Source organism: Aethalodelphis obliquidens, unplaced genomic scaffold (genome assembly GCF_003676395.1).
Source record: "Aethalodelphis obliquidens isolate GAN/ISIS:26980383/991018 unplaced genomic scaffold, ASM367639v1 scaffold31, whole genome shotgun sequence".
NCBI lineage: Eukaryota > Metazoa > Chordata > Mammalia > Artiodactyla > Delphinidae > Aethalodelphis > Aethalodelphis obliquidens.
In genome coordinates this window covers 20807168-20828811 of record NW_020837975.1, presented here as the reverse complement: position 1 = coordinate 20828811, position 21644 = coordinate 20807168, and the positions used below count along the sequence as shown (strand labels likewise).

Below are 21644 nucleotides of genomic sequence, written 5' to 3'. Positions count from 1 at the left end.
GAGTTCTTGTAAATGGAGTGATATCACTGAGAAATGATTTCTTTCTTTTAATTTCTTTCTTCTTTTAAGATGACATTGACCTACTGGTCTATATTACTGGAAATGGTTTCTCTGGTGACTCCGAGGCCTTGCAGGTTACAGTGAACAAAACAAGTTGCAAAGTTATTTTCTCAAACCAAACGAATGTGGTGTGTCAGACAGGCCTGCTGCCCGTTGGAGTGCATCAGATTTCAATGTTGGTGAGACCCTCTGGTCTTGCTGTCAGTGCCAGTGGAGGAGGCCTCTTCCTAAACGTGGAGCCCAGGCTGGATGCTGTGGAGCCTTCCAGAGCTGCAGACATTGGTAATCCGGGGGCACCTGCCTTGCATCTGACCCTCTGAAGCTAGCATTCTTGCCCATCTGCAGGAATCTAGTCCTGCCGTGGAATAAATTCTGTAGCCACTGTGATTCACAGCTTTCTGTTTTCTGCCATCAGCATTTCTTCCAATGAGTAATAGACATTTGAGCCCTTACATGAACTCACTTGCCACCTAAAGGACCATAGTTTGGCTGATGGCGTCAGGCATCACTGGGTCAATCATTGAGTCATTGGGACAATCTGATCAAATGGAAATGACACTAGGAGGGGGAGTTAGGACATGTGCCTGGGTTTTCAGCCTGCCAAAATCAGAAGTGTGACCTTAGAAGTTTCAGATACTTCTGTGGGACTTAGTTTCCTAACAGTGATGAGGATGGGCACAGGATCGTTTACTGAGTACCTGTTCTAGGTAGTCGCACACCCTAAATGCTTACAGCCGCTGGAAAGGTGGAATTATTATCCACATTTTTTCAGATGAGATAATAGTATTTCTAAGAGAAGAGTGACTTCCCCAAGGCTTCCTGATGGAAAGAGGTGGAGCTAGGATGCAAATCAGGATTGTGGGACGCCAAGGCTCCTGCTGCTTCTACCTCACCATGCTGTCTTACCCATGCAATGGGCTGAACAATGCTTAGACCTCTTAGTTTTGAGTGAGATTAAAGTGAGCCAACAGGTGGGAAAGTCCCTTGAAAATTAAAAGCATTTGCAAATGTGAAGTACAGGCCTGGCCCACTAGGAACTTAATGGGTGTTTCACAAATGTTTGTAAAATGACGTACACTCGGATACTTGGCTAGCAGTCAAAGCCAGCTACCATTTGAGTAGTGGGGTATGGAGAGGTCAGCAGGGCTTGCCAGCATCAGCCCCGTGCATTGGGTCTTAGTGCCATGGCAACCAAGGCTCTCCCCAGGCTTTCTGAGGGCCACAACCTGTTTAAAACAACCCAGCCAGACTGCAAGAATCTCAGGAACACTCATGCCTTTATATGTTAATATATGATTTTTAGAGCATAAAAATTTTTCCTTAATGCCTTGGATTTTTGTCATTGTTTATTCTGTTGGCCAAAGATTCGTGGCTTAGAACACTTATTAAAGTAGTGTTTCCTGGCTACAAATTCATTGTTCAAAGGAACAGTTGATTTCTGAATTTACTTGGCCTTATAGAGTAAATCAAGAGGCCTGCTTTTTTCTTCTCTGCACATAAAACCGAACAAGCTTGCCCTTATTTCTCAGTGATTTAAGGAGGGAGCCAGATGGTCTGTGGTGCTCAGAGTGAAAGATCACACTCTATATTAACCCAATAATTATTGGTTTGAGTCTTCCCACCAGATGTATAAGTGGCTTTGATCTTCCCATAAAGTTATCTTTGCAGTTCAGGCCACACCTTCCTTCCCCACTCGACTCCCCCACTGGACTGCAGGTACCTCCAGGGCAGACAGGTGACTCAATCAGCTTTGTCCTCTACACAGAGTGACTCACACAGGCAGACTGGCCAACTGTCCCAGTTTCCTGGGACTGAGGGGTTTCCCAGGATGCAAGACTTTCAGTGTTAAAATTGGGACATGGAACTCTAAGTGCTAAAACTTGGAAAATCCCAGACAAACTGAGTTGAGTCGGTTACCCTGTCAGGGTATGCTGTACCAACAATACATGGTGAAGGGTTTGTCTAGGAGGACTGTACACCACCCCTCTGTATTTTAGTGAAAGATGGAAAACTCAGAGAAGGGATAATGTGGGTGGGTCCAAATTAATCTCTGGTATGACTGAGGGGAAATGGAAGGAGAGAGAGATTCTAGCTGCTACTTTATTACTGGATTTAAACTTTCCCTCTGAACCCTTCCTCCACCCTGCCACCTACCTAGTACCAACCAGTATCAGTCAGTCCATCCATCCATCCATCACTCAACACTGACTGAGCCACCCTGCGGAAAGCCCTGTGCCAGGTGCTGAAGACCTTGGTTCTCAAAGTGTGGTTCTGGACCAGCAGTATCTCCATCATCTGGGAGCTTGTTAGAAATGCAGTCTCAGGCCCCATCTCTCACCTCCTAATCAATCTGCATGTTCACAGGATCCTCAGGCAATTTCTATGAATAGGGCAGTTTGAGCAACACCGCTATTGGGGATTTAAAGAGAACCAGGCTGAGTCCTACCAACAAGGAATTTACAGAACAGTTGAGTATGTAATGAATACGTGTAATAATGTGATCAGTAATATTCCAAATCACCACTTGCCCATATGCCAAGTGCCCTTAAAAGGATTAAAAAAAAATATTGATTCATTTCTGTGTGTTGGGTCCTAAGGTGTGGACGCTTGTGAGGCACTTCAGCTTTCAAATGGGAATGGCATTGTCACTGCCTCTCCAACTTTTAATTATTATCAACAATAATAATGACAACAATTTATTTAGCTCTTACTATGTGCCAGTCACTATGAATGTTGAGCATAACAATAAATTGAAACAAAGTCCCTGCTCTCCTGGAGGTAAGTGTGTAAGAGAAAAATAAAGCAGGGGAGTAGTGACAGAGGGAGTGGTGGTTGTGATAGGATGGTCACTGGCACTGGAGAAATGACAAGGATGTCACTGGAGGGTGGAGACAGGGAGGAAGTGAAGGAATGAGTCCTGGGGAAATCTTGGAGGAGATTCTAGGCAGAGGGAACACCAAATGATAAAATCTTAAGTCAGAATGAGCTCAGCTTGTTCCAACCAAGGAGGTTTCTGTGGCTGGAATAAATTGAGTGAGGCGGGTGGTAGGAGATGACTGGGAGCAGATCATATGGCTTTAGAGGCTATGAAAGGATATTGGGTTTTTGTTGTTGTTGTTGTTTTTTGGCCATGCTGTGTGGCATGTGGGATCTTAGCTCCCTGACTAGGGATTCAACCTGCGCCCCCCTGCAGTGGAAGCTCAGAGCCCTAACCACTGGACTGCCAGGGAAGTCTGAAAGGATGTTGGCTTTAATTCTGAGCGAGACAGGTGCCACTGGAAAAGTTTAAGTGCAAAAGCAACATGATCTGACTTAGGCTGCTGTGTGAGGAGATACTGTAGGGAGGCAAGGATGGAGGCTACTGAAGCCATCCAGGGGAGAGAGAATGTTGGGTTGGACTAGGGCAATATCTCTTAGAAATATATATTTATCATTTTATTGTTGTTGCTTGTTCCTTGGTGTCCTATCTAAGAAACGATTGCCTAATCCAATGTCACAAGATTTATGCCTATATTTTCTTATGAGTTTTATAGCTTTAGCTCTTGCATTTAGATGTATAATTCATTTTTAGTTAATTTTCGTATATAGTGTGGGTTAGGGGTCTGTATTAGTTTTCTAGGGCTGCTTAACGAGGTACTGCAAACTAGATGGCTTAAATAACAGAAGTTTATTGTCTCACATTTCTGGAGGCTATAAGTCTGGTATCAAGATGTCAGTGGAGGTGATTCCTTCTGCAACAACCTGTGAGAAAATTTGTTTCATGCCTCTCCCCAAGATTCTGGTAGTCTGCTGGCAATCTTTGGCATTCCTTGGGTTGTAAAAGCATCACCCTGATCTCTGCCATTGTCTTCACATGGTGTTCTCCCTGTGTCTTTTATGTGCCCAAATTTTCCCTTATTATAAGAACACTAGTCATATTGAATTAAGGACCCACCCTACTCCAATATGACCTTGTCTTAGCTAAGTACATCTGTAATGACCCTATTCCCAAATAAGGTCACATTCTGAGGTACAAGTGGCCAGGACTACAACATATGAATTTTGAGGGGGACACAATTCAGGACTCATCTTCCTGGTGTTGAGCCCTAGGGTTGGGGTGCCCAATATGTGGCTCAAACCCCTCACTCCCCAGGGAGGGTCCCCTGCTGATATCCCCCTTTTCTTCTGTGTCCCCTGCTAGGGGTGTGGGTCCTGAGCTGATTGCTTCTCCTCCCTTCCCACCCAACTCTGTGAGGATTTCCTTACAGCCTTGGTTGTAGAAGAACCTTTATGCCAGCATCGAGGTTGTTTGCAGTGAGAGTTGCTCCACATGTAGATGTATTTTGATATGTTTGTTGGGGGAGGTGAGCTCTGCATCATCCTACTCTGCCACCTGATCTCCCCAATTATAACTGATTTGTAAGGTATTTTAATGTCTGGCAGAAGACCCCTTCACTCTTATTTTTGAAATTTTGTTTTCCGGCTATTGTTTTTCATTGAATTTTAAAATCAGCATGTCTAATTTAAATTAAAAATGTTTTTTGTATTTTTATCATGATTGTATTGATGCTTTAGTTTAACTTAGAAAGGTATGCCACAGGCATCTTAGGTAGCCTCATCCACAAGAGGGCAGACAGCAGAAGCAAGAAGAACTACAATTCTGCAGCCTGTGGAAGGAAAAACCACATTCACAGAAAGATAGACAAAATGAAAAGGCAGAGGACTTTGTACCAGATGAAGGAACAAGATAAAACCCCGGAAAAATAACTAAATGAAGTGGAGATAGGCAACCTTCCAGAAAAAGAATTCAGAATAATGATAGTGAAGATGATCCAGGACTTCGGAAAAAGAATGGAGGCAAAGATAGAGAAGATGCAAGAAATGTTTAACAAGACCTAGAAGAATTAAAGAACAAACACCTAGAAGAATTAAAGAACAAACAAACAGAGATGAAAATACAATAACTGAAATGAAAAATACACTAGAAGGAATCAGTAGCAGAGTAACTGAGGCAGAAGAACGGATAAGTTACCTGGAAGACAGAATGGTGGAATTCACTGCCATGGAACAGAATAAAGAAAAAAGCATGAAAAGAAATGAAGACAGCCTAAGAGACCTCTGGGACAGCATTAAACACAACAACATTCGCATTATAGGGGTCTCAGAAGGAGAAGAGAGAGACAAAGGACCCGAGAAAATATTTGAAGAGATTATAGTCGAAAACTTCCCTAACATGGGAAGGGAAATAGCCACCTAAGTCCAGGAAGCACAGAGAATCCCAGGCAGGATAAACCCAAGGAGAAACATGCCGAGACACATAGTAATCAAATTGGCAAAAATAAAAGACAAAGAAAAATTACTGAAAGCAGCAAGGGAAAAATGACAAATAAAATACAAGGGAACTCCCATAAGGTTAACAGGTGATTTCTCAGCAGAAACTCTACAAGTCAGAAGGGAGTGGCACCATATATGTAAACTGATGAAAGGGAAGGAACTACAACCAAGATTACTCTACGTGGCAAGGATCTCATTCAGATTTGACAGAGAAATCAAAAGCTTTACAGACAAGCAAAAGCTAAGAGAATTCAGCACCACCAAACCAGCTCTACAACAAATGCAAAAGGAACTTCTCTAAGTGGGAAACACAAGAGAAGAAAAGGACCTATAAAAACAAACCCATAACAATTAAGAAAATGGTAATAGGAACATACATATCGATAATTACCTTAAATATGAATGCATTAAATGCTTCAAGCAAAAGACACAGGCTTGCTGAATGGATACAAAAACAAGACCCTTATATATGCTGTCTACAAGAGAACCCACTTCAGACCTAGAGACACAGACAGACTGAAAGTAAGGGGATAGAAAAAATATTCCGTGCAAATGGAAATCAGAAGAAAGCTGGAGCAGCAATACTCATATCAGATAAAATAGACTTAAAGAATGTTACAAGAGACAAGGAAGGACACTATGTAATGATCAAGGGATCAATCCAAGAAGAGGATATAACAAATATATATGCACCCAACATAGGAGTATCTCAATACATAAGGCAACTGCTAACAGCTGTAGAAGAGGAAATCGACAGTAACACAATAATAGTGGGGGACTTTAACACCTCACTTCCACCAGTGGACAGATCATCCAGACAGAAAATTAATAAGGAAACACAAGCTTTGAATGACACAATAGACCAGATAGATTTAATTGATATTTATAGGACATTCCATCCAAAAACAGCAGATTACACTTTCTTCTCAAGTGCACACAGAACATTCTCCAGGATAGATCACATCTTGGGTCACAAATCAAGCCTCGGTAAATTTAAGAAGATTGAAATCATAAGCATCTTTTCCGACCACAACGCTATGGGATTAGAAGTGAATTACAGGGAAAAAAACGTAAAAAACACAAACAGATGGAGGCTAAACAATATGTTACTAAATAACCAAGAGATCACTGAAGAAATCAAAGAGGAAATCAAAAAATACCTAGAGACAGATGACAATGAAAACACGACGATCCAAAAACCTATGGGAGGCAGCAAAAGCAGTTCTAAGAGGGAAGTTTATAGCAATACAAGCCTACCTCAAGAAACAAGAAAAATCTCAAATAAACAATCTAACCTGACACCCAAAGGAACTAGAGAAAAAAGAACAAACAAAACCCAAAGTTAGTAGAAGGAAAGAAATCATAAAGATCAGAGCAGAAATAAGTAGAATAGAAACAAAGAAAACAATAGCAAAGATCAATAAAACCAAAAGCTGGTTCTTTGAGAAGATAAACAAAATTGACAAACCTTTAGCCAGACTTATCAAGAAAAAGAAGGAGAGGACTCAAATCAATAAAATTAGAAATGAAAAAGAAGTTACAGCAGACATCGCAGAAATACAAAGTTTTGTAAGAGACTACTATGAGCAACTCTATGCCAATAAAATAGACAACCTGGAAGAAATGGACAAATTCTTAGAAAGGTATAACCTTCCAAGACTGAACCAGGAAGGAATAGAAAATATGAACAGACCAATCACAAGTAATGAAATTGAAATTGTGATTAAAAACCTTCCAACAAACAGAAGTCCAGGACCAGATGGCTTCACAGGTGAATTCTATCAAATATTTAGAGAAGAGCTAACACCCATCCTTCTCAAACCCTTCCAAAAAATCGCAGAGGAAGGAACACTCCCAAACTCATTCTAACTCATCATCCTGATACCAAAACTAGACAAAGATTCTACAAAAAAAGAAAATTACGGACCGATATCACTGATGAGTATAGATGCAAAAATTCTCAACAAAATACTAGCAAACAGAATCCAACAACATATTAAAAGGATCGTACACCATGATCAAGTGGGATTTATCCCAGGGATGCAAGGATTCTTCAATATACGCAAATCAATTAATGTGATACACCATATTAACAAACTGAAGAATAAAAACCATATGATCATCTCAATAGATGCAGAAAAAGCTTTTGACAAAATTCAACACCAATTTATGATAAAAACTCTCCAGAAAGTGGGCATAGCGGGAACCTACCTCAACATAATAAAGGCCATATATGACAAACCCACAGCAAACATCATTCTCAATGGTGAAAAACTGAAAGCATTTCCTCTAAGATCAGGAACAAGACAAGGTTGTCCACTCTTAAGACTACCATTCAACATAGTTTGGGAAGTCCTAGCCATGGCAATCAGAGAAGAAAAAGAAGTAAAAGGAATACAAATTGGAAAAGAAGAAGTAAAACTGTCACTGTTTGCAGATGACATGATACTATACATAGAGAATCCTAAAGATGCCACCAGAAAACTACTAGAGCTAATCAATGAATTTGGTAAAGTTGCAGGATACAAAATTAATGTACAGAAATCTCTTGCATTCCGATACACTAACAACAAAAGATCAGAAAGAGAAATTAAGGAAGCAACCCCATTTACCATTACAACAAAAAGAATAAAATACCTAGGAATAAACCTACCTAAGGAGACAAAAGAACTGTATGCAGAAAACTATAAGACACTGATGAAAGAAATCAAAGATGACACAAACAGATGGAGAGATATACCATGTTCTTGGATTGGAAGAATCAATATTGTGAAAATGACAGTACTACCCAAAGGATTCTACAGATTCAGTGCAATCCTTATCAAATTACCAGTGGCATTTTTTACAGAACTAGAACAAAATAATCTTAAAATTTGTGTGGAGACACAAAAGACCCCAAATAGCCAAAGCAGTCTTGAGGGAAAAAAACGGAGCTGGAGGAATCAGACTCCCTGACTTCAGACTATACTACAAAGCTACAGTAATCAAGACAGTATGGTACTGGCACAAAAACAGAAATATAGATCAATGGAACAGGATAGAAAGCCCAGAGATAAACCCACGCACCTATGGTCAACTAATCTATGGCAGAGGAGGCAAGGATATACAGTGCAGAAAAGACAGCCTCTTCAATAAGTTGTGCTGGGAAAACTGGATAGCTACATGTAAAAGAATGAAATTAGAACACTTCCTAACACCATACACAAAAATAAACTCAAAATGGATTAGAGACCTAAATGCAAGACTGGACACTATAAAACTCTTAGAGGAAAACGTAGGAAGAACACTCTTTGACATAAATCACAGCAAGATCTTTTTTTGATCTACTTCCTAGAGTAATGGAAATAAAAACAAAAATAAAAAGACAACCCTCAGAATGGGAGAAAATATTTGCAAACAAATCAACGGACAAAGGATTAATCTTCAAAATATATAAACAGCTTATGCAGCTCAATAGTAAAACAACAACCTAATCAAAAAATGAGCAGAAGACCTAAGTAGATATTTCTGCAAAGAAGACATACAGTGGCCAAGAAGCACACGACAGGTTGCTCAACATCACTAATTATTAGAGAAATGCAAATCAAAAGTACAATGAGGTATCACCTCACACCAGTTAGAAAGGGCATCGTCAGAAAATCTACAAACAAGAAATGCTGGAGAGGGTGTGGAGAAAAGGGAACCCTGTTGCACTGTTGGTGGGAATGTAAATTGATAAGCCACTATGGAGAACAGCATGGAGGTTCCTTAAAAAACTAAAAATAGAACTACCATATGACCCAGGAACCCCACTACTGGGCATATACCCAGAGAAAGCGGTAATTCAGAAAGACACGTGCACCCTAGTGTTAATTGCAACACTATTTACAATAGCCAGGTCATGGAAGCAACCTAAATGCCCATTGACAGATGAATGGATAAAGAAGTTGTGGTACATATATACAATGGAATATTACTCAGTCATAAAAAAGAATGAAATTGGGTCATTTATAGAGACGTGGATGGATCTAGAGAGTGTCATACAGAGTGAAGTAAGTCAGAAAGAGGAAAACAAACATAGTATATTAACGCATATATGTGGAATCTAAAAAAATGGTACAGATGAACCGGTTTGCAGGGCAGAAGTAGAGACATAGATGTAGAGAACAAACGTATGGACACCAAGAGGGAAAGTGGCAGGTGGGGGGGTGGTGGTGGTGGTGGTATGAATTGGGCGATTGGGATTGACATGTATACACTAATATGTATAAAATAGATAACTAATAACCTGCTGTATAAAAAATAAAATAAAATTCAAAAAGAAAAAAAAAGAAAGATATGCCACCTTACAATGTTAACTCTTTCCATACGTTTACTTTAGTTTTCTTATTTAAGTTTTAACTCATCTGTTACGTTTGTCAGCAGCATTTCAAAGCTTTCTTCACATTTCTTCATACTCTTGAATTGTTCTTGTCAAGATTGTTTCCAGATATAGTATCTTTTATGTTGCTAATGTATGTTGGCTCTTCCTCAATGTTATTCTTTAACTTAGAAGTTTATTGTAGTCTTGTCCTGAATCTTAAGGGCATGTTTATATATTTAACTTCAGGGTAATATTCCACTTAGTCACATGCTCCTGCAAGAGTTTCATCAGGTTGTATAAATTTCCTATCTCACCCTGACACATTGGGGAATGACAACCTTGCTTCTGTGGCCTCTCCCCACTGGCATGGGATATGTGTCTCCATTTGGTGGCTTCACTGCCTCTTTTATATCCCTTTCTGGAAAGATGGCAGACCAGAATCGTTGCTGATCAACAATAAGTGGGCTTCCTGTCCATCAGCTGGATCAAGGGCTGGTCCTCCAAATGGTATTGTGTGCCGTGATATCAGTGCGATTGGTGCCATTCCTTCTCTTACTGACGTTTGTGGTGAGGAGATGGGGATTTCTGTGGTTGCTCCTCCTCAGTGGTCAGTACAGAAATCCTGGCGGCACTTGGTGACAATGACAGTCCCTTCTATATCATTATGGAGACCAGAACATAGTCTGTGTGGTATCGAATCACAAAGCTGGAAGGGTTAAGGCTGTCATTTAAAGATGAGGGAGTGGGAATTCCCTGGTGGTCCGGTGGTTAGGACTCTGAGCTTTCACTGCTGAGGGCCGGGTTCAATCCCTGGTCGGGGAGCTAAGATCCTGCAAGCCGAGTGGCATGGCCAAAAAAAAAAAAAAGTTGAGGGAGATGAGGACCAGTGAACTCAGGGACAATAATGCAAATGACCTGCTCTAAGTGGTAGAGCAGTCTATAGCCCTGACTCTGGGCCCCCTGCTCTATCTACTGTCTTATACTTGCTCTCTTATACTGGTTTCTTGGGAAGAGAGTATGTTTTATAGAATTGGCAGGGATGATGTTCAGAAATCTGGAGCAGAAGCAGTTTCCAGAGACCATCTATTGATACTCTACTTCTCTGTTCCATGTCTGTGTTTTATCTCTATGTTTTATTCTTAAATATCTCCTTCTCTCTGCCCTTCAGTCACTGTATCTCCCATCTCATTTAGTAGTTGATATTTTTAACTTTAGTCTTTTTCTTCAGTTTGAACATGCCTTGTGTTTTGACTAAGGAGTTTCATATTTTGATTTCATTTATTTCTCTTGTGGATAATTAATTGTTGTCTGTCTGTACGGCTGTGTGTCCTATCTGAAAATGCTGCTTTTGTACAGGAGGGCTCTGGGCCACCATCCGAGGCTCTAGTTTGGAAGATGTTAGCCTGGTTTTATTTGGATCCCAGTTTTGTGCCATTAATGTCACCACAAGCAATTCACGAAGAATTCAATGCAAAGTTCCACCCAAGGTAAGTGGAATCTTTTGGCATTTCCTCTCTGAGTGAGTGACCATTGTTAACATGTAGTGTAAGGTTGTCAGTGAATCGTTCCTTAGAACTAAGTTAATGGACATGACGTTTTCATCATGAGAGCATGCTTATGTTGCTTACATGGAAGCACTTCTGTTATGAACTGGGAAGCTGACCCCGCCAATGGGGCTTGTAATTAGCATCAGTTAATTTCTTTTAAAAGAAGACAACCAGGCAGTCCCAGTCCATACTCTTAATGAGTATTAGTGCCACAGAATAAATATATTTACCTAGTGCACATTCTGAGTGTTGGTTTGCAAGACATATATCTTAGAATCATGCTTCTTTCTCAAGTAAACAAATAACTTAGTTTTCATTAGCAATTTTGTTTTCTGGCATGGATGTGACTGGTGGAACTTGGAATCCTCTAGAATGTCTGGTTCCTATGAAATAGCTTCCTAGTTAGTCCCTACTGCTTCCCTTGTTTCTTAAAAACAAGTCCCTTAGCTTTCCCATCCCTCTTCAGCTGGTGCTATCCCATAGATGGCATAAGAGTTTTTGGTCCAGACCCTTCCCTGGTGCTGTGGGTGAGAGTCATGCTCTATTCAGAGTTCACTTCAGTGCCATCAAGATTCCTAGCACATCCATGACCCCCAAAGAAGGCTGTCTGCTGAACAATAAAGATCTCTGGAAGAAGAGAGGGTTCAGAGTAATCTTTGATCTCTGGTCCCATATTTTTATCTCCTCCAGTTATTCAAATATTATTAAATGTTAGCTTTTATATATAAACTGCATGCAATTCTAATATGTTTGTGTTATAATTTGTATATTTCCCATTATTGGACATTTAGATAATTTCCAAAATTTCCTGTGTACTTACTATGTGCCAACAACAACAGCACAGAGGTATAAAGCTTTTGACATGGATATCCAGTTGTCTGAAACTCTTTTTAAATAATACTCTCACCATCGCTGTGTGGGTGTCTGATTTCTGGTGCCTTGGCCAACATTGAGTATCAGCACTTTAGCTATATTTACTATTTTAATGGGTAAAATTTGTACTGTTTGAATTTCTTTTACTAGAGAGAATAAAAATTAGGAAAGCCAACTTTTAATTGAACAAAGCAATACATGCAAAGTTCAAAAGAAAATAGTAAGACAATCATACTCTCTCATACCCACTTCCCCATTCTTCAGTCCCCCTTTCTGAAACAACCACTTTAAATTCCTTTGAATATAGTTACAGTGTCATTTGTTGGTTAAATCAATAAACCATATTTACATTATTAAACTATTTGAATGATACTGACAGAATCAGGCAATATATATTTTTTATAGTTTGTCTTTTTCTTAGAGTTTTTTACTTTATAAATTTATTTATTTGTTTTTTTTGGGGCTGTGTTGGGTCTTCGTTGCTGTGCGTGGGCTTTCTTTAGTTGCGGTGAGTGGGGGCTATTCTTCGTTGTGGTGTATGGGCTTCTCATTGTGGTGGCTTCTCTTGTTGCGGAGCACGGGCTCTAGGCGTGTGGGCCTTAGTAGTTGTGGCATGCGGGCTCAGTAGCTGTGGCGTATGGGCTTAGTTGTTCCGCGGCATGTGGGATTTTCCTGGACCAGGGCTCAAACCTGTGTCCCCTGCATTGGCAGGCGGATTCTTAACCACTGTGCCACCAGGGAAGTCCCTAGAGTTTTTTTTTTTACATGTCTTCCTTATTATAAAAATTCTCTGTCTTAAAAAATATTTCATTATATCAGTTGCTTTTTTTTGTTGAAGCTCCCTCTTCTTCTGCTTCAATCTAACTTGGTGTTTTCTAGATTTATTCCCTTGACTGCTCTCCTGAGTAGCTTCACTGTTTCTTGGAGTTTTTTTTCTCTTTTTTTGGTTATTGCTTATTTTGTAAGATAATAGCCTTAAGAAATATCCCAAGAAAGAAAATGTGGGAGGGAAGTTTTCTTAGTACTTAAGTATCTCAAAGTACTCTCACACTTGATGGGTAGTTTAGCTAGATATAGATGTTTATTTGAAATTGCGTTTTTTTTGCAGAACCAATTGGTGTGTTAATTGCAAATCATTCTTCTTTACTCTTTAATCTGTTGGATGCTGCACTTGCCTATTCTAAGCACTTGTCACTGTGAGTGTGTGTGCATGTGAGAGAGACAGAGACAGAGAGACACAGAGAGACACAGAGAGAGACTTCAAAGTAGCAAATATAGTCTTTAAAAACAATTTTCTTGAAATTAACCCTTTAAACTAATTCTGTATGGACTTTGCTCAACTCAGTCTTATTTACAGAGTTTTTATTTTATTTTTTAAAAACTATTTATTTATTTTCCTTAATTTTTTGGCTGTGTTGGGTCTTAGTTGTGGCACACGGGATCTTCGTTGAGGCATGTGGGACCTTTTGTTATGGTGTGTGGTCTCTTCGTTGCGGCACCCGGGCTTCTCTCTAGTTGTGGCATGTGGGTTTTCTCTCTTTAGTTGTGGCGCAAGGGCTCCAGGGTGAGTGGGCTCTGTAGTTTGCAGCACATGGGCTCTCTCGTTGAGATGCAAGAGCTCAATAGTTGTGGCGCGTGGGCTTAGTTGTGCCGCGGCATGTGGGATCTTAGTTCTCCGACCAGGGATTGAACCCGCGTCCCCTGCATTGGAAGGTGGATTCTTTACCACTGGACCACCAGGGGAGTCCCCAGAGTTTTGATTTTAAAAATTAATTTTTCAGGGGGAAGATGGACCTACAGTGAATGTGACTGTGATCAGAGGGGACCATTCTGTGGTTCTTCCCAAGGCATTTACTTACGTCTCCTCTTTAAATCCAGTAATTGTGTCTCTCAGCAGAAACAGAAGCAGCATAGCAGGTAAACTACCTGATCCTGCAGGATCTTTTCAGCTTAGAGCACTGATTGTATAAAAAGGCAAAACAATGGCCTATTAATTTTATTGAAGATAGTATTATATTTTGGATGGAAGTTATTTTTCTGAAAACCTGGAGACTGATTTTGTCCTCTTAGCCATCATTGAATAAATTTCCTTATATCTATTTTTCTCTCTGTAAAATTGGGACCATTTCTATCCTGAAAATGACATGGGAATTCGAAGTTAAAAATTCAGTAAATATGTATTGTGTACCTACTATGTGCCAATAGTAATAGCACAGACATATAGTAGACATTAATCTTTGTCATTAATTTATAGAGTTATTAGCCTCAGTTTACAGATTAGGAAACTAAAGAACAGAGAGAATAAGTTACTTGTTTAAGATGTTACTTGGTAGTAACAACCTGGTAGTAAGTACCAGAGTGGGGATTTGAACTCAGGCAGTCTGGTTGCAGATTCCAGGCACGCAGCCACTTACAGTTTATTGTAAAATAGCATTTGGGGCAGCAGGTCCTTTTATAGCAGTTATTTGATATGATTAGAAAATAGTATATTCTGATTAACTTGTTCCTTGAGAGACATATATATAAAGAGTGTATTATTTAGCATCCAACTACGTGAAATGATTTAATCTTTCTTTGATGATTCAGATGATATGACTGGATGGAATTATGACAATTTATTATCATGTCATAACATATAGATTTAGAAAAGTAGCAGGTAGCACTGTGTTCTGGTTAATTGGGTGCCAGTTGACAGAGTTTATGGCAGACATGTCTAAGGGTTTATTATACAAGACCATCAAATTTCCTAAAGAAACAGCCTGGACTCAATTTTTCTGGTACTATTTTCATTTTCCATTGCTCAAGAGTACATAAAGGGAGGTGTCCTTTAGCTTCTCAATATTACTCAGCTCAGATAGTGCAGAAGAAGAATTTGCTGCCTGAGGCGACCAAAGTGTGTAAGATTCCTTAGTGGTATAGATTCTTCCCAACGAAGTAGAAAAGGGAGGAGGGAGCTCCGTGTTCTATTCAGATTTCAGTGATTTTGGCTCTTAATAAAATTTCCCACCTATAATGAAAAGAATAAATACATTGCATCAGTGCCTCAAAGGCATCTCAGATTAGCTTGACAATTGACCAAGAGCCCAAGGAGATCATGTTATTGATATATACAACATGATGCATTATTTGCAGGATTTACATTTGCAATGAGATCTTTCTACAGGCAGAATAAAGAAGAACTTGTTATAAAACCCACAGTGAGTGGTGCCCTGTTGGGAAAGTTTCTTTTGAAAGTTGGAGAGCTACGTATCTCCATCCAGGAGATGCTGCTGCTGCTGATGACAATAGAGCCAAGATGAAATCAAAGAGAAAAGAAGAGGGGCAGGGAAGGAGGAGGAAGGATTTGATGTGAGAGACCAGTAGTGTGATTTTTTGCTGTCAGCACCTGATCTGAATGAATTCCAGCTCAACCACTCCTTGGGCACAATACTTAACTTCCTTTATCTTTAGCTTCTCCAACTGTTAGGTAGGAATAAGTCTTTCAACGTTATTGGGAAAAATGGAGATAAAGTATCAATAGGTAAAAGTACCTAGCCCAGGAACTAACACAGAGTAGCACTCAATAAATGCTTTATTGAAGTGAGCACCATCATTCTGCCAGATACTGGGTGTTGTATAAATGGGCCAAAGATGGCCTCTCTACATTGGCCCCATGTGGTTTCCTTCTTCACAGCAGGCTGGGATCCATTAGCTGAAAAGTCCGCCAGTGCCAAATTCAAATTCTTACACACCTAATTGTTTTAAATATAGCCCCAATAAGCAGATTTTCTATAACCTTTTAGAGCCTATCTGCTTTACATACCCTGCGAAACTTCATTTAACATCTGATAGCCATATCTGTTCCTCTTGATACTCAATACATATATGAGATAAAATGAAGTGTCCGTAGTATACATGGCATTTTAGTAGAGTTGCTAATAAACTAAAAAGGCATTGAGATACAAGACTGGACTCAGGCCCTCACATTTCCATTAATCAGCTCTGAGACCTGGGCTACTGAGCCTTAGTTTCCTCAAAAGCAAAATGCCAGTCCTGCTAACTGCCCTGCATATGTTATCAGGACAGTGTGAGGGTCAAATGGGATAATGTGGGTGAAAGGGCTCTGTAACTGCGAATGACTGCGCTCATGTATAGCACTGCTACAGGGCTCGGTGCATAATCAAGACAGAGCTTTAGACTTTTATCTTCAGAAAAGTAGAGGCTACAAAAAGGACATGGGGTGTTATTTTCTGGTTATGAAGACCATCATAGCTACTTGATTTGCCTTTGTATGGATGTGAATTAATGCCTCTTGTGTACAATTGTCCTGACAATTTTTCTTTCTATGCCCTTGAAGTTATAGGCTGTAGCTCTATTAAATGAGTTGTAAATTTCATGATAAAAATTAGGTTGGCATTAAAAGCTTTTTCAAATTATTTTTATTTTATTTGTTTTGGCCATGCTGCACAGCTTGCAGGATCTTATTTAGTTCCCTGACCAACGATCAAACCTGGTTCCAGCAGTGAAAGCGCCAAGTCCTAACCACTGGACTGCCAGGGAATTCCCGGCATTAAAACTCTTAATCAGAGTATTATGCACAGGGCTAACCACGTGTTTAATCTCAAAAGCTAATCTTAGAATTGAATAGACGGTTGAGACCACAAATCCACTTCACAGGGGCTAATGGATTCTTTTCAACACAGGAGGTGAGACCCTTTCCATTGGAATGGTGCTGCCAATGAACCATACGGATTTGGATGTCCAAGTCCACATTGGGGACACCAGAGCTCGGGTCCGAGCGCAGGCAGCTCAGGGCCTGGAGGTGGTGCTGCCCCCGCTGCCTGCTGGGCTCCACGGAATCTCAGTCTCCATCAATGGGGCCCACATTCATGCACAAGGGTGAGGTGGACCCTTGCCATTCATTTTAAGTCTGTTGATGGTCTAGCGATTCAGTTGAGGAATTCTAGTTTTGAGTTAGGTCTTTATTTTTTCTTCTTCTTCTGAAGTTAAGGGATAAACATATGAGAACCCTAAAATTTGAACAAATCTTGGAGACCCTACAGGACAGTTCACTCTCAAGACTAGTTTTTGGCTTACTAGTTGGGGAAAGGAGAACTTTCTGGAACTAAGATGTCATGTCTCTCAGTTGGGTTGGGGTGAGATGGGATGGGCATCTCTATGTGAGGAGGAAGAGTCTGCGCTTAATAAGAGATTGTGATTTCACTAAGACCTTTAATAATAACAGTGTCTTGGGCTTTGAATAAATGGCTTCAATTACTGCACAAGCCGTGCTCAGTCCTCTTTACCCTGAAGTCCCCCTGCCCAGTATTTCTGCAGAAGTTCCCTTGCTTCATTCCAGAAAGTAGCTAAACTCTATGAGGCTGATGTGCCCACTTGATATTGGAGCAGGAAAATATCGCACTTAGCTTCTCTTCTTCATGTTTCCTTCCTTCTCTGGTGGACTGTGCCCCTCACCTGTGCTCTCCATCGCAGCCCCCTTTCTTTCTTCTTCTCCCCCCAATACATACATCTCGGCTGTCTCGTGCCTTCTTTTCTCTTTTTTTTCTGACTCTCAGTTATTTCATGACCATCTCCCCATTTTCTATAGTGTGGATCTTCACATCGAGTACATCACAGAAGTCTTCAGCGTCCAGCCTTGCTGTGGGTCCATTCTGGGTGAGTGGCTTTGACCTGACTGGTATTATTTATTCAGCAAGTCTACTCCCTGGATATTCAGAGTTTGTTCCTGGTGAGACCAGAGAAGGGGCTGCAGGGAGAGGTGCTTTCCCCTGCACTGGGAACTGAGTGATGTACTTTGGAAGGTGTGAAAACTCAGGATCCCTTAGCCCAGTGAGTTCAGGAAATTAAAGAATTTTTAATTCTTTAAAGGAGATGTGCCTGGTTTTCCTTTTTCCTAATAGAAGGAGGCTGAAACATCTAAAAAGTGGCGCATCTCGAGTACATATCACCGAATCACTTTGCTGTACATCAGAAATGAACACAATATTGTAGATAAACTATATTTTGATTAAAAAAACAACAGTAGTAAATGAGAGAAGAGCTTCCTGAGTTAGCCGTTTTTATACTGCATGTGCAAGGGCAAGAGGCATGAGTCTTTGATGTCTTCGCTTGCTCTAGGGATGTAGATGAAGGACGAGACAGAGTCAGAAACACAAATGTCAACGTGGGAGATGTCAGGACAGGACAAATAGAGAAATCTAGAAAACTACTCATTTTCAGAAAAAACTGAAAGCTATGTATTTGCCTGTGATAATCATTGTAATAGTGGATGAAATAACACATTATCCTTTAAAAAAATTTTTTTGATTGGGGTATAGTTGATTTACAATGTTGTGTTAGTTTCAGGTGTATATCAAAGTGAATTAGTTATACACATACATATATCCACTCTTTTTAAGATTCTTTTCCCATATAGGCCATTGCAGAGTATTGAGTAGTTCCCTGTGCTATACAGTAGGTACATTCTCCTTCTTGAACATAGTATAATCCTTTTTAAAGCTGCTTGGCTATACCACTGATTTGGTAATGATAAGGGGTACGTTGCCCCCATCCCTGTCCTGAAGATGGGATTTGATTGTGCCTCAACTAGAAAGTGAGACGATGTCTATGAATACAGCAGCACAATTACAAGCATGCTTCAATGTTTCAGTTCTTCTTGATATGTCATATACACACACACACGACTACATAATATATGGAATACTGGAATATTACATAGAATAATATAGAAGATAAGTAGAAGACTTCAACAAATTAGATTTTTCATTAGTAAGTTTAATATATATAGAACAATATACATATATACTACATAATAACATAGAGAATAATACAGAATATTAGGGCAGGTAATACAACAGATGACAAGAAGACTAAAGAATTTGATTTTTCATTATGTATATGTTGTGTACATATGTATATGAAATATACATATCCTCTTTCTACATAATAATTTGTAGAATCATATAGACTGACATGTTAAGGTAATATAGCAGATGACAAGAGCACTTCAAGAAATTTGATTTTTCATTAGTGTCCAAGTTGATGGAGGTTTCTAAGGATCTATAAACATACTTGGAAATTTTGTCTTAAATAGTATAAACATTCCTCTTATAGGACAATTTATATTGTTTTACTATCATGTGAAATTTAGCGCATCTGACTCCTGCCAAAATGATCACACATCAACATTGATGGGTGAGGTGAGATACTTTCACTAACACTTACCCCACCTTTTACTTGGTCCTGCTGGGGCTCACATAGGGGCTGTGAGTTCCTAGTTCTGAAATATCAGCTTTTCAGTTTTATTCTCAATATTTGTGCTTTAGGTGGAACCATCCTCAGCATCTCAGGAAGAGGGTTCAGCAGGGACCCAGCTTTGGTTTGGGTGCTTGTGGGCAATCGGTCCTGTGACATTGTGAACTCAACGGAGACGAACGTCTGGTGTGAGACCCCGCCAGCCCCCCTGCCGCCTGGTGCCCCAGCCCCTGTGGAGGTCTGGGCTGGCAGCCAGCCCTTCCCCTACCAACCTTTGCCAAGCCTGGTGGGGAAGGGCTTCATCTTCACATATGAAATGGCAGCAACCCCGGTGGTCACAGCCACGCGAGGAGAAATCACAAATCACAGCCTGAGGCTCTACGTGGAAGGGCAGAATCTCTCCAACTCAGAGGTCCTTCTGGGGAACTTGAGCTGTGATGTTGAGACCCAGTCTCCCAGTAGCAACACAAGCCTGTCTGGGTGCGCTTTTCCTCTTCACAGTTTGGAGGCGGGCATCTATCCTCTCCAAGTACGTCAGAGGCAGATGGGGTTTGCTGACATGTCTGCGGTGCCCCAGCAATTTGTGGTGTTGCCTCAGATAACAGCCATTTCCCCAACACTTGGGTCCACTTGTGGAGGGACAGTACTCACGGTGAGGGGCTTGGCTCTCAATTCCAGCAGGAGGTCAGTTCAGGTTGACATTTCAGGTCCTTTCACTTGTGTGATTTTGAGTTTGGGGGACCAGACGGTCCTCTGTCGGATTACCCCGGCGGGTAACCCCTTGCCTGGTGCTTCCTTCACCCTGAATGTTACTGTCCTGGTTAATGGGCTGCCCAGCGCCTGTCAGGGGAATTGCACTCTTTTCTTGTGTGAAGAGACAACTCCTGTCGTGGACGCCTGGACCACAACCATCAGTGGGTCTCTGACCACAGTGCTGATGAGGGGTCAGAGGTTAGGTACCGCGGCTGATGAACCAATGGTGTTTGTGGATGGTCGCCTTCCTTGCCCTGTGACTTCCTTTAATACAACCCACGTGGCGTGCTGTATCAGTGGCTTGGCCCCAGGACCCCACTACCTGTCGGTTCTTCATACGAGATATGGGTATGCTTGCTCTGGTCACGTTCACAGACACTTCCACATTTTGCCTCAAGTGTTTCATTATTTCCCCAAGAATTTCAGCCTCCATGGTGGAAGCCTCTTGACCTTGGAGGGTACAGCCCTGAGGGGACGGAACTCCACTTTAGTCTACATTGGCCAGCAGGCCTGCCTGACTGTGAACCTCAGCTCTGAGCTCATCCAGTGCGCTGTTCCTGCAGGGAATGGCTCCGTTGCCCTGGTCATAGAGGTAGATGGACTTTCTTACCAGGTGGGCGTCATTGGTTACAGCGACGCCTTCACCCCCGAATTGCTCTCAGTTTCTCAGACTGATGACGTCTTAACGTTTTCAGTGGCCGGGATCTCAGGAGCTGCGAACGTTGACATTTTTATTGGGATATTCCCCTGTGTGGGTGTCTCTGGCAACCGTACCCTTCTCCAGTGTGTGGTCCCATCCCTTCCTGTCGGGGAGTACCAAGTCAGAGGTTATGACCACCTGAGAGGGTGGGCCTCATCTATCCTGGTGTTCACATCCAGAGTGACCGTTACAGCAGTGACCGAGAACTTCGGTAAGTCAGGCAGATGAGGCAGAAGAGCTTTCTTTATATAAGTGGATCAGTAGCTCCTGTCCCTACTCTGTGAGGTAGGAAATCAACGTCAGTCTGAATGACAGAAGGAGAGAGAAGCTGGTTTTCCTCTTACAGCCCCAGCTTCCTCCTAAAACTTTGTCATGCTCCATTTATGAGGCTTTGTTTTTTATCGAGGAGATTGTGCATATTCTCTAAGTGTTTGATTGTATTTTAATTTGATACATTAACCCGCTTTAATTTGTGCTTTAAGTAATACCATTTGTAAGAGCTCATAATTTGATCATTTAAGTAGAACATAAATGCCTTCATTTATTTTTAAACCTATCTGCCAATTTGAATTGTTTTAAACTTATTAAATATGATTAATTTTTATCATTTTGTACTATTTCACAGATGAATTCATACTCCACCAATAATAAGCCAATTGCACAGTATGATTTCATTGGTTGAACTTTTTCTTCTTTTAGATGTATTGATATTTGCCTTGCCTTTTCTTCCAGTGATGGTTTGGGTTTCTGTCCCCTTAATGTCTTACTACACTTGAGATAGCTCAAATATGATTGTGATACA

The 21644-nt window shown here is 40.8% G+C and overlaps 1 protein-coding gene across 1 annotated transcript in view; it reads left to right on the top strand.

Annotated features, from left to right (window-relative positions):
* PKHD1 (PKHD1 ciliary IPT domain containing fibrocystin/polyductin) overlaps nucleotides 1-21644 on the top strand; it is a 404235-nt gene that overhangs the window by 43313 nt on the left and 339278 nt on the right. The window contains exons 26-31 of the mRNA XM_027126840.1: nucleotides 70-342; nucleotides 11072-11202; nucleotides 13917-14052; nucleotides 16818-17013; nucleotides 17723-17790; nucleotides 19461-21053. Coding sequence (XP_026982641.1) covers nucleotides 70-342; nucleotides 11072-11202; nucleotides 13917-14052; nucleotides 16818-17013; nucleotides 17723-17790; nucleotides 19461-21053 — 2397 coding nt within the window. The remainder of the gene's footprint in view (nucleotides 1-69; nucleotides 343-11071; nucleotides 11203-13916; nucleotides 14053-16817; nucleotides 17014-17722; nucleotides 17791-19460; nucleotides 21054-21644) is intronic.